Raw genomic sequence first — 13,140 nt, 5'->3', positions numbered from 1 at the left:
AGGGTGGAAGGAGGGAGACCTAATGAACTCCACAGTATCAAACCCCTAGTCATCAGAGGAGGAAAGACTGTCATATCTGTTCTTAGCCCAGTCCCATACATTAATGTCTGAGTCCTAGGTCAAATGAGGACGATAAATTAAAACTGGAAGAACATTCACGGAACACTTCATAAAACCTGAAGGCATACACACAGATATATTTTGCATTGTTTTTGACTCCTCAGATTGGTTGAATGTTACAAATTGGAACCTGTGAACTTTTAAGAACTACAGCATGTGATGACATCATTTGTGCTCAGTGGAGTAGCCACAGGGTTTACTGAAGAATAAGATTCTTGGAGGAACAGGATTTGGGAAAGCTGTGGTGACTGCTGGAAGAGAAATGTGGTTATCTATATAGTAAGGTATCTGTGTTTCCGATTACAAGTAAGACATCCTCTACAACTCTCAGAAATGCTAAAGGGAACATCTTCGGGGTTGAGGACCAGCTTTATGCAACTAGGGGTGATAAGATCTGAAATCTGAGTAATATTCAAGTGACCCTGAATGCACGTACGGGCTGGTGAGGTCCCTTCAGAGCTAGATGCAGACTTACAATAACCACAGATGGAAGATGCAGTGACATTTAATTACTATCTGACCAAAATGACTTAGCCTCCTAGGTTTTTAAGGGTTCCCCTTGACTTATTATTTCTCTTTAATTTTTATTCAGCACATATTTGTTAAGCATATCCTCTGTGTAGGGGGATATAGTATATACTGTGCAAAACATATTTTAATCAGGTCTTACAGACCTCATAGCCCAGTGAGCAGCACAGATTCATTTATTTATTAATTCAACAATTTTTATCGTTACTGTTATTAACCTACAATATGCTATATATCATTCATTGTTTTTGGCATAATAATAAACAAATAATCAAGGAAGGATTTTAGTTTCAGAATGCTTACTTGGTAAGAGTAGATAAACACAAGGATAATAAATTATAAACACAAAGATCAATAAAAGAAATAAACTACATATAGGGTTAAGTACAATGAAGAGAATAAACATAGTGATACGATGACAAAAAACTGAAAAGTCTCACTGAAGAGGTAATATTTGAACAGGAGCCTAAAAGATAGAAAATAGCCAACCACCAGAGATCTGCAGATGAGTGTTTTAGGTAGAAGCAACAATAAAAGGCAGGGCCTTAGATGAGAACAAATTCAATGTGTTCAAGGAACTGAGAAGAAGCCAGTGAGCTAGAGTTTAGTGAGAGAGGAGAAAGTGTGATGAGATGAGCTTAGAGAATTAGGAAGGGTCAAATAATATAGGGTCTTAGACTTTGGTCAGGAGCATGGCTTCTTGCTTTGGTTACTAGGAAGGCTATGAATGCTTTAAGCAGGGGACAGTCATAATCTTAGAAATTATAGTAACAGATGCTGAGAGTTTTCATTTCTATTTTCTAATAGTAGTCTCCCTCAATTCTCAAGAAACCTCAATTCTTAAGAACTGGTCCTGAGAAAATGTCGGGTGGCATTATTCAGTGACTTATCACCAACCTTATTCTTCACACTAATGTGTAGTGTCTCTACATTGACTTAATATCTGAACTCCTGCCTACTCACTCCAGGGGACATAAAATGGACACTCCCTACGCCAGGATAGCTTTGGTTTCCTCCTCTTCACTGGAGGATTTCTATACCAAGACTAACTATTTAGCAACTGACTCTCCCAGGAGGCTCATGGAGGTGGAACTTTTATAGGCCTACCTTTCACATTAAAACAGCCCTATGTTGGGGGAGCATGGCTCAGTCAGTTAAGTATCCAGCTCTTGATATCAGCTCAGGTCTTGAGCCCACTAAAACAAAACAAACAAAAACAATAAGAAAAACAAACAAAAAAAAACCCACAGTCCTATGTTGAGGAGTTTAGCAACATACATATATATACATACACACAAAACTTGTGGTTTAAAAGTCTTAATAATAGTAATGTAACAGGGAAAATGGCAAAGATGTCCTGCAGAGACCTGATAGGACCCTGAGAAGAGTGATTGCAAAGGAAGACAATTCAAATACTATGTAATGGCTGCCTGTTTTATTTATTTTTTTAAACATTTTATTTATCTATTTGAGAGAGAGAGAAAGAAAGCATGAGCAGGGATGGGGGTCAGGGCAGAGGGAGATGGAGAGGGAGAAGCAGACTCCCCACTGATCAAGGAGCCTAACTCAGGGCTCGATCCCAGGACCACAAGACCATGACCTGAGCCAAAGGCAGACACTTAACTGACTGGATGGACCACACAGGCACTCTGGGTGTCTGTTTTTTATATATGAACATATGTGCAGAGCCCAAGGGACTCTCAGAAAGAGTGGAGGAATGTGGATTTATCAAAGAAATAGAAAACTGAATTAGCAGGTTCAAAAGAGTGAGTCACTAATAGACTAAAATATGAAGCACAATTCCACCTTCAAAATATCTTCTAAACATTTTGAAACTATTTGAGGCTTCCCAATAGGATTTCTCATTTATATTTATTTTACTTTCATCCATTCACCCACCTTTAAAGAAATATGTGTGTTATGTGTTTATATGTATATATTTACATATATATGGTTGCAAAATTATATTCATATATATATAGTTTTAACCATATTAGTCACTATATATGCTGACATATATATATTATATATGGACCAAATGTTTGTGTACCCCTGGGACACCTAGGTGGCTCAGCCGTTGAGCATCTGCCTTTGGCTCAGGGTGTAATCCCAGGGTCCTGGGATCGAGTCCCACATCGGGCTCCCTACATGGAACCTGCTTCTCCCTCTGCCTATGTCTCTGCCTCTCTCTCTATGTCCATGAATAAATAAATAAAATATTTTTTTAAAAAGGTGGGGAAGGTCCATCCTCACCCTTAAAAAAAAGTTTGTGTCCCCCACCCCCTAAAATTCATATGTTGAAATCCAAAATGTGTATGGTCATGGCATTAGGACACCCCCAATGGGATGTGTTCTTATAAGGAGAGACTGTTTTCTCTCTCTCTCAATCTGTACACAGAGGAAATCCAGTTAAGGAACACGCTGAGAAAGTCACCATCTGCAAGCTGAGAAAGAAGGCCTCACTGGAAACCAACCCTGCTAGAACTTTGATCTTGGACTTCTGGCCTCCAAGGTGCAGAAAAAATAAATCTCTGTTGTTTAATCCACTCATTTTCCTGCTTCTTTGAATAACTGGTAATGTTTTTGGTTATATGCCAGACATTGTGAAGTTGATCTGGTTGAATGATCTTATATTTCCATACATATTACTGAGCTTTGTTTTGGGATGCAGTTAAACCATGTGGAAACAACTTGATCCTTTTAAGGGTTGCTCCTAAGTTTTGTTAGGCTGGACCACTGCAGTCTTGTCTAGAGCTAGTTTTGCTCCAGTACTAAGGCAATATATAAGTCCGTTGTCTGATGCTCTGTGAACATGAACCATCCCTTGTTTTTTATGGGCTCTAGAGATTATTCCCTCTGATTCTTCCAGCTATTATTTTCCCCTGGTCTTGGGGGAAAATAAGACACATGCACTCATTGGTACTCAGCCAGAGCCTCAAGAGGCCTCTCTATAGATTTCCAGAATTCTCTCTCTGTCCTGCTCTCTTTTTCTGGTCCTGTGAACTTTAGCTGCCATGACCATCCCAAATCCTATCTTCTTAATTTATGGAGAATGCGAGGCAATTCCTGGCTTTCCCCTTCCTATACTGCATCTTGGAAACACTCTGCTGGAGCTAATGCACAATGTCAGCGCTCATTTGTTTGTTACCTTACCTTCAGGGATCATTGTCCTGTGCCATCTGGTGTCTAATGCTTGAAAATGCTTGTTTCGTTTATTTTGTGAGGTTTTTGTTGTTTATAGATACTAAATCTAGACTATGTTTATCTTGGCTGGACTCTAATTATGTATTTGAGAATTTTATTTTTATAAACCTAAATTACATCTATCCCTATAAATTTCATAATGTTAATTTTGCCCTTTTTAATTCTATTCTAACATTTTCATTTTTTGTTTTAATTAATGTGTCAAAGGAATAAACATTATTGCTATATATTTGTCACACAGATAAAATATGTAGTTTAGTGTAAGACCAATGATAGAGTTTTGAGGCCTTCCACCAGGGATCACCATGAAGTTCTCAAACCATTAGGCAGTGTTCTTTGAGAATAATGGTCCATAGAGTTGCAGGATCATCTCGCATCATGGGTAACAGATCCATATCTGGACCATCGAAACAGTAAGAGAGGTTTTATCACTTTCTTTGCATAAATGAAGGTATTCTATGTTTATTGCCTTCCCTAAATTTAGACACTGTCACAATTAAGAGTTTATTCTACATGGATTTTTCTTAAAGAATTAATGTTGGTATCTGCAGCTCTCTGCTTCCAAACAATTCTATAATGTATTCCAGAATTGAGCAAAAAATCCACAATTTACTTTTACTAAAAAGAGCCATTTGTCTGTTTCTGATTTTTCATCATTGGTCTTGCTTATCATGACTTTTCAGAAGCTGCTGACAATGTTTCTGGGACTATAATACAAATTTTTTTCAATATTCTGTTTATTATCTCCAGTATATTACCCAGCTATGTAAGGTTCCTTTTATATAGCCGAGATTGAAAACATATGGCTAAAATTTTTAAAAAAGTCATTGTATCAGTAAATTTTAATGAAATTTTAATGTCTTTTTTTTAAGGTTTTATTTATTTATTTGAGAGAGAGAGTGCAAGAGAGAGAGAGAGAGAGAGAGAGAGAGAGAGAACACAGCAGGGGGAGTGGCAGAGGGAGAGAAAGACAAGCAGACTCCTTGCTGAGCAGCAAGCCCAACATGCAGCTCCATCCCAGAACCCTAGGATCATGACTTGAGCTAAAGATAGACACTTAACTGACTGAGCCACCCAGGCGCCCCAAATATCTTTCTTATATAGCTTCACCTGATAAGAACCTCAACCATATTTGTTTTTTGTTTTGAGGCAGGAGTGGAGGGAGAAGAGAAGATGGGCAGAGGAAAAGGGAGAGGGAGAGAGAGAATCTCAAGCAGATGCCACGCCCAGAGCAGGGCCCCATAAGGGTCTTAAGATCATGACCTGAGCCAAAATCAAGAGCCAGATGCTTAATCACCTGAGCCACACAGACGTCCCAATCATCTTCTTTTTTAAGATTGTCAGTTTGAATGCTATTATCCATGATGGAGAAAAAAAGAAAAATCGGAATTTTACTTGTCTTCTGTCATTTGTTAGCATGATCTGTTGCCTGAATAACTAAATAATACCTGGTTTCCAAGTAGTGGTCCCAAAATGTCACTGCTCTTTTCCTGGGTCAGAACATAATCTAAACCGTCATTGCCATTTCTCTTCACAATCCTGAAGTACTCTGTTGACTGTCCTTGTCCTTTCTTTTTTCTCTTGAAAAATACTTGGTCCATTCTGTGATATGTAGCTTTCCTTCTATTATTTGTATAGACTCTGACCATTCCTATAGCTTCATACCATTCCTAAATGCACCCAAAGCAGGTATACGAATACGTTTTTAGTCCCAGAATAAATCATTGTAAAGCAGTGCATAACTGACTACATTCTCTAAAAACTATCATTGCAAAAGTAAATCCAAGTATGGGAAACAGTTTCCGGAATAAAGTTTGGGATTTAGTGAACTCATGTAAAATAACTTCAGTAATTGAAATAAAAAACAAAACAAAACAAAACGATGCTAACAGAAAATTGTCAGATTAGCAAAAAAAGGTGACATGATGATAATGGCAAACTTACATGACCCAAACTTTTATTTGTGAAAGAAAAAAATGTGAAGCTTCCCATCTTAAAGTTATAAGGTGAATTGGTGAATTCTTGGTGAATTGTATTGTTTTGTGGAAGGCTTGACTGAAAATAAACAAGTTTATTCACTGTCAGATGAAGTTGGTTTTAAGACAAACTAGTGATTGTGGTACATCATCTTGACTGGAACAACTTCATTTCCTTACTCATCTCTGGAAGTGGCTTATCATTGGTCTATGATTCCAATGGCCTGAATGAACAACAGGTAAGGGTCAAAATCTATTTGGATAGGTAAGTCAGAAGCACTGATTCTGGGTAAAGCAGGAGAGCCATGGACACCCTCATATGTGGACATCTAAACACTGCAGTGGAACTATTTATTCCAATATGGCACATTGTTACATATCTTCCATGAAAATAATTAAGAAAGCATTTAGCCAAGAATGGTACCTAGTTTTGTTTCTGAATAGCTTGTAATGATAACCTGTCAATAAATAGTTTCTGAGAGTAGTGTAGGATACAATAAAAAGGTTCTTCAAGCACTTATAGGAAGCTTACGTGGTTAGTTGCCTGTTCTCAAGAAGTCTGCAAATATAGTAGAGGAAACAGGATTCTGAAATACTCCAATGATTGCAAATGTTAGTATTTGGCTAACATTCACTGAGTGTCTGCAAAGTTCCAGATACCATTCTAAGCCCTAATAATACTGTATCAAACAAAGTAGACAAAAATTCCTGTACTCCTGGGGTTTACATTCTACTGGAGGGGCAGGTAGAGTCAGAAAATAAATAACATAAATAAGTAAAACTATAGGATTTTATAGACCACTGCTGGAAATATAATGCAAATCACATATGTAATTGTCAAATTTCCTTTAGCCATATTAAAAAAGTACAAAGAAACAGATGAAATTAAATCTCAATAAATTTTTTATTTTGAAGTAATTTTTGGTTTACACAAAGTTGCAAATGTAGTATAGAAAATTGGTGTGTATGGGCAACCCAGGTGGCTCAGGGGTTTAGCGCTGCCTTCAGCCCAGGTTGTGATCCTGGAGTCCCGGGATCGAGTCCCACGTCTGGCTCCCTGCATGGAGCCTGCTTCTCCCTCTGCCTGTGTCTCTGCCTCTTTCTCTCGTGCTCTGTGTTTCTCATGAATAGATAAATAAAATCTTAAAAAAAAAAAAAAGAAAATTGGTGTATACTCTTTACTCAATTTTCCTATCTTTAAGATCATATATTACTGTGATACATTTGTCAAAATTAAGACACCAAAACTGTTACATTACTATTAACTAAGTCACAGTTATTTATTATTTGGATTTCATCAGTTTGTCCATTAATGTTCACTTTCTGTTCCAGGATCCAATCCATGATACCCTATTGCATTTACTTATCATATCTCCTTAGTTGCCTCTGGTCTGTGACAGGTGATATTAATTTTAATGATATACTTTAATACAATATATCAAAAATATTTCAGACTATGATCAATATTTACATTATCCATAATATATTTTACATTTTTTCATACTAAGTCTTCAAAATCCAGGGTGTATTTATATGTAAAACCTATAAGCACTTTCATTGAAAGTACTTAATCTACATGTAGATGTCACAGATTTACATTTGAAAAAGTAGATTCACATACTCAGGTTCTAAACATAGAAATCTTCCAATAATTGCCCAGAATGTCAGGTTTTAATGAACCTAATTAATTTAAAAATTGAGTTCCTCTGTTGCACTAGCCACATTTGAAGTACTCAATAGCCTATGTAGCTAATCGACCATACCGAACAGTGTAGCTCTAGACCATTGTAAGGACTTTTGGCTCTTATTCTGGGTGAGACAAGGAGCTCTGAAGGGTTTTGAGCAAAGGAATGATGTGATTTAAAATTACTCTGTTGTGTTGGAGAATAATTTGAAGTGAGATGAAGAAGAGAAGCAAGGAGACCAGCCTGGAGGTTAGTGCAATAATTCAAGTGAGTGATGAAGGACTAGGCTGGTAGCAGAGCAGGTGGGGAGGAGTGGTAGCATTTCAGGAATACCTTGCTGGACCTAACTCAGTCTGTTTGTAGATTGGATGTGGGGTCATGCATACACCAAAGGTTTTGACCTAAAAATTAGAACAATGGAATTGTCTTTTACAGAGCAGATTTTGTAAGAAATAGGTTTGGGGGATAAGGGAGAGGAAGATCAGGGGCTCAGTTTTGGACATTTTCAGTTTTTAGATGCCTATGAGATGGGTAAGTAGAGATGTTAAGTAGGCAATGAATATATGATTCTGAAGCTCAGGGGAGAGAACTCAGCTGGACATATAAATTTGGGAGTCATTAGCATACAGTTGATATTTTTAAATTGAGACTGGAGATCACCAAAGGAATGAGGATAAAGAAAGAAATGTTAGGGTGTATTTTTAGGAAAATGCAAGTTTTGAATCAGTCCCTAAGACATCAACAAGAATTGGTGGAATAACCAATTTCTTCCAGGTAAATGCAGTGTTAGGCACAATGGTGTAGAGGTGGTGATCACCCAACCATGCAAAGCAGATGACTCTGTTCTGCTGAAATATAAATATATAACCAGTAGACATGGAAAGATGCATTAAGTGAGGAAAGGCTTCCTGGCTGGCTAAGTGCCTAGCCAGACCTGGGAATGCAAGGGTTCTCAGGGCAATTTTGGAGTTAACAAGGGACCTCTGTAGTTCCTTTCTTACACATACACAAAACCAACCAGCCTTTTCTACCACACAACAGATGTCCTAATGCCGACACAACAAAGACCTCTCTTCAATTGGCAGAGAAGAGAAAGTGGTGCCTTGAACCACAAGGCCACTTTATTATTTTTTTATCTTTGTAAATATTTTTATTTATTTATTTGTTTTTAAAGATTTTCATTTATTTATTCATGAGAGACAGAGACACAGAGACACAGAGAGGCAGAGACACAGGCAGAGGGAGAAGCAGGCTCCATGCAGGGAGCCTGACTTGGGACTTGATCCCGGGTCCCCAGGATCACGCCCTGGCAGGCGCTAAACCGCTGAGCCATCCAGGCTGCCTATCTATCTATCTATCTATTTATGTATTTATTTATTTTTATTGGTGTTCAATTTGCCAACATATAGCATATCACCCAGTGCTCATCCCGTCAAGTGCCCCCCTCAGTGCCCGTCACCCAGTCATCCCATCCCCCTGCCCACCTCCCTTTCCACCACCCCTTGTTCGTTTACTGGAGTTAGGAGTCTCTCATGTTCTGACACCCTCACTGATGCTCTCACTCATTTTCTCTCCTTTTCCCTATAATCCCTTTCACTATTTTTTATATTCCCCAAATAAATGAGACCATATAATATTTGTCCCTCTCCGCATCACTTGCCATCAGGGAAATAAAAATCAAAACTGCAATGAGATACCACCTCACACCAGTGAGAATGGGGAACATTAACAAGGCAGGAAACCACCAATGTTGGAGAGGATGTGGAGAAAAGGGAACCCTCCTGCACTGTTGGTGGGAATGTGAACTGGTGCAGCCACTCTGGAAAACTGTGTGGAGGTTCCTCAAAGAGTTAAAAATAGACCTGCCCTACGACCCAGCAATTGCACTGCTGGGGATTTACCCCAAAGATACAGATGCAGGGAAATGCCGGGACACCTGCACCCCGATGTTTGTAGCAGAATGTGCGCAACATGGAAACACAAAGCCACTTTAACAGCAAAGGCCCAGCAAGGGAGGTGCCCTTTCCCTGCAGGCGCCTGAGCTCTTAAAGGGGACAAATTGGGAGGAAGGGGGCTGATCCCGCGAGTTCCGGCCGCTGCCTTCCCGACGGGCTTGCGTATTCCGAGCTGAATTCTGACAAAGGGGAGGGAGGGCTCGGCTGCAAGAGGAAGCGCGGAGTTATTTATTTTAGAGCGGGAAGGCCAAGGGGAAGCTCAAGTTCAAAAAAGCACGGAGATCCTTGCGCAGGCAGCAGGCGTACAGGCGGCTCCGAGAAAGATCCTTGCTTGCACGTCCCCCCTAAGCCGGGCAGCGGGAGGGTGAAGGACCCAGTCGGGTGGCACCGAGGCGGGAAGGGCCGACTCACAGGCATCGTTTAGGTCCTGATGCTGGGACTAACGGTCTCCGTCACTAGCTTCCTCTCGCCAGGTAGCCCTGCCCAGGGGTGGCTCCCTCCCCGGCGAGAATCTGGGCTGCCTACGACGGGGAAAGGCAGGAGACCGGGCCTGGTGACACCCGGGACGCCCCCCCCACCCGGCCACAGCACTACGCTACCGCCCGCGCGGACCGGGAGGAGTCGGAGCGCAGGACCTCCCGCGGCGGAACTGGGCGATCCCAGGCACCCGGGCGGCGCTGACGCGCACGAGCCAATGACGGCAGACGCTCCCACGTGACCAGAACTGACCAACCGGCAGCCGCGGCGGTAGCGGCGGGGAAATTCAAAAGTGTTTGAGGAGAGGGATCTGGATTCCATCTTTTCTTCCCGATTCCGCTTTCCCGCGGTGTTCTTCCCTCGCAGACACACACCGAGGGACGGCGGCGGCCCGTGTGTGGGGCTCTTTAGCCGCGAGGGCCGGTGAGTGGTGAGAGCGAGGCGGGGAGGACTCAGGGCCTGGTAGAAGAGGGGGGGGGGCGCGGCTACACGAAGGGAGGGGGAGGGGAGGCTTCGCTGCTTCCGCCTCTCGGGTGGGTGGGTGGAGGGGGCGATTTTGCTGAGGACCCAGGAAACGAGAGGTGGGTGTGTACTTCGCCGAAGAGAGAGCCTGGCGGGCCCCTGGGGGCAGTTTTGGGGACAGGAGATCGTTTCCCAAAGGATTTGCCCTCTTGGCTGGTGTTTTAGGACTGGGAGAGGAAACGGTGACCTCGTTCTGACAGTTACCTTTTGAACCCGACTTCAGCCAGTGGTGTCTGGCTTGCCCACGTTATCGCCCCTTTTCACTGTCAAAACTCGAGGTCAGGGGCGGTATTGGTAGTATTTACCCTGGGCCACCGGGTTAATGTCTGAGAATCTCAAACCTGAGAGTGACAGGATGAACTGCCCTTTGCAGCATCACCACCATGCAGGTGAGCAAGTGCTCGGTGCTAGAAGAATACAGTAGGTTTTTTGGTTTTAGCATGATTTAAGATAGCAAATCATAATTCTGCCAAATAGGCATAAGAATAAGCCTTCTGATATCCCATTCATCAATAAAAGGCGATAATGTTTATTGCATTTTGGCAATACGCCTTGGAAGCACTTGTAATGTGCAGATTGGCTTGCATACAGCTGGTGAATAAAGGAATGGTTATTATCACTATCAAAAACATTCTTTATATCTATATGTCACTGCCAGAATCCAAGCAAACATTCCCTCACATTAAAAAAAAAAAAGGGTTTGCACATGGCCCAGAGGAAATAATTCTGGAAAAAGTGAAAGTGTGGAAGAAAAATGGAAAGTTTGAAAGTAAGGACGGGCAGCAATTTCTGTGTTGTGCAATGGCTTCATTGAAGTTTCTTTTGGGAAGAAAAGGTGTACCTGGCCTATTGGAAACCTTGCTGGACAAATTACAAGGATATGCTGTTGTTTTTATGCACATAGCTTCACAAATACTACTCTGATAATATCTGTGTTTAGATGTGATAGTATAACAAATACTTTAGTCTTCTGGGTTCTAAAAGGCTAGTTAAAACATCTTTTTTCTTTAATGCTAGTAAAAAGGAATGATGCCCAGTTCTTTTTTTTTTTTTTCTTGCCTTAGAAATGGAGGCTGAAGACGTAGGCGGCAGAGAATTGACAATTGATTCTATAATGAACAAAGTGAGAGATATTAAAAATAAATTTAAAAATGAAGACCTTACTGATGAACTAAGCTTGAATAAAGTCTCTGCTGATTCTACAGGTGAGTTTCTTTTCTTTGAGTGCCCGCTAAGGTTAAGGAATGAAGTGTTAACCACTTGCATTTCACAAATACACTTTTTCTCAGTAATTGTTGCTTACCAATTAGACTACAAACACCTTGTATTTTAACCCTTCTGTGTGGAAATGTTCCCATGTTTTTTTTGCATTCCTAAAAATAGAAACCCTTTACAGTGTACTCTTAATGCTTGCATTACTGTCAGCTGTTCTTTTTGTTGATACGCCTGCCAATAGTAGATATGCCATTTTTTTCCATTTCATTTTTGCTGCAAACTGAGAACCAGATGAATCGTAATGAAATGATGTATACACTTAAAGTCAAACACTCAATTTTTGATAGGGGAGAATCTTTCTTTTATCCTACTATTACTCCTTCTTTTATTCTATTCTCTCTTGCCTACTCTGTTTCAGTGACTGTGGCTTCCCTGCTCTCTCCTATATGCTAGACCTACCCCAATGCCTTTGTTCTTGCTCTCTGCCTTGAACATCGCCCCTGAGATATCTCTCTGCTCTTAGCTTTTCCAAGTCTGTTCACAGGTCCTCTCAGTGAGGCCTTTCCTAGCCCACCTAGCAACCTGCTGGTGTGAGCATGTATATACTTTCCCTGTATTATTTGTCTCTATAGCACTAATCACCTTATATCTAATTTACTCATGAATTTGTTTGTTATCTGTCTCCTCCACGAGAATGTGAGCTCCATGAAGGCATGACTTTTGTCTGATTTGCTATATCTATAGAGCTTAAAATGGTGCCTGGCATTTAGTAGATACTTAAATTTTTATTGGATGATGAAAGAGTGAAAGTCCCCAAAGTTTAATACCCTAGCTTTATGAGCAGTTAGGTCAGAAGCCTAATTCTTTCTTTATTTCAGATTGTTGGGGTTGTTTGAAATGTGACTTTTGGATAAATTTGTTATATCTATATTGACCATTAAATGGGTGAGGGATTGAAAATAAGTGGAAGACCCTGAGGTCTAGTCATGATGGCAGATCCTACTCACTTGGAACAACCTAGAAACTGATCATTTTGGTGTTAAGCAAAATCTTAGAATATTACCATACTTTATTATGTGTATTTAAATAATGTTAACAAAGCTTGCACACCAAGATGAGTCCTTATTTAAAATTCTTAGCTCACTCAAAACTAAATACTTGACATATATTGATAGCTGGGATATAAGTCATTGTAAGTATTATAAGCATCCATAGATGCTTAAAACCATGGTTTCTAGGTGACAAGAATTTATATATTCACTGTGCTGCACTGTGAAATATGCTTGGCATCAACTGAATACTAGCACAATAAAGACACAATTTAAGTTCTGAGTAGGGAGAGAATGGAGTACTCAGAGGCATGAGGAATACATTTGCAAACAGTGGTTTTTAGACATTTTTCATACTAATTTTTTAGGAAGGCAATGGAAGGGAGGTAAAAAAGTGGAAAATGAAATT

At 40.4% G+C, this 13,140-nt stretch overlaps 2 protein-coding genes and 1 long non-coding RNA gene across 6 annotated transcripts in view; 2 read left to right on the top strand and 1 right to left on the bottom strand.

Annotated features, from left to right (window-relative positions):
- Positions 1-5,936, top strand: part of LOC144316693 (uncharacterized) — a 34,240-nt gene extending 28,304 nt beyond the window's left edge. Inside the window, exons 2-3 of the mRNA XM_077902600.1 lie at positions 3,047-3,160; positions 5,006-5,936. Coding sequence (XP_077758726.1) covers positions 3,047-3,160; positions 5,006-5,114 — 223 coding nt within the window. The 3' untranslated portion in view covers positions 5,115-5,936. The remainder of the gene's footprint in view (positions 1-3,046; positions 3,161-5,005) is intronic.
- A 777-nt stretch (positions 5,937-6,713) lies between these two features.
- LOC144317217 (uncharacterized) lies at positions 6,714-10,134 on the bottom strand. Its single transcript, XR_013383156.1, has 2 exons — positions 9,880-10,134; positions 6,714-6,970 (listed from the first exon to the last, which is right to left on the bottom strand). It is a non-coding gene; the product is annotated as an uncharacterized LOC144317217 (long non-coding RNA).
- Positions 10,135-10,179: 45 nt separating this feature from the next.
- The window catches only part of TTK (TTK protein kinase), a 50,126-nt gene continuing 47,165 nt past the window's right edge, over positions 10,180-13,140 (top strand). For 2 of the 4 annotated variants that reach the window (XM_077903282.1, XM_077903281.1), the window contains exons 1-2: positions 10,180-10,368; positions 11,532-11,672. In XM_077903282.1, coding sequence (XP_077759408.1) covers positions 11,534-11,672 — 139 coding nt within the window. In that variant the 5' untranslated portion in view covers positions 10,180-10,368; positions 11,532-11,533. Of the gene's footprint in view, positions 10,369-10,507; positions 10,527-11,531; positions 11,673-13,140 lie in introns of those variants that run through there. The other 2 variants (XM_077903279.1, XM_077903280.1) reach the window with 2 other exon arrangements.

This window comes from Canis aureus, chromosome 7, assembly GCF_053574225.1.
Source record: "Canis aureus isolate CA01 chromosome 7, VMU_Caureus_v.1.0, whole genome shotgun sequence".
Taxonomy (NCBI): domain Eukaryota; kingdom Metazoa; phylum Chordata; class Mammalia; order Carnivora; family Canidae; genus Canis; species Canis aureus.
The sequence above is the reverse complement of the archived record's forward strand: the minus strand, read 5'-3'. Positions and strand labels throughout refer to the sequence as shown.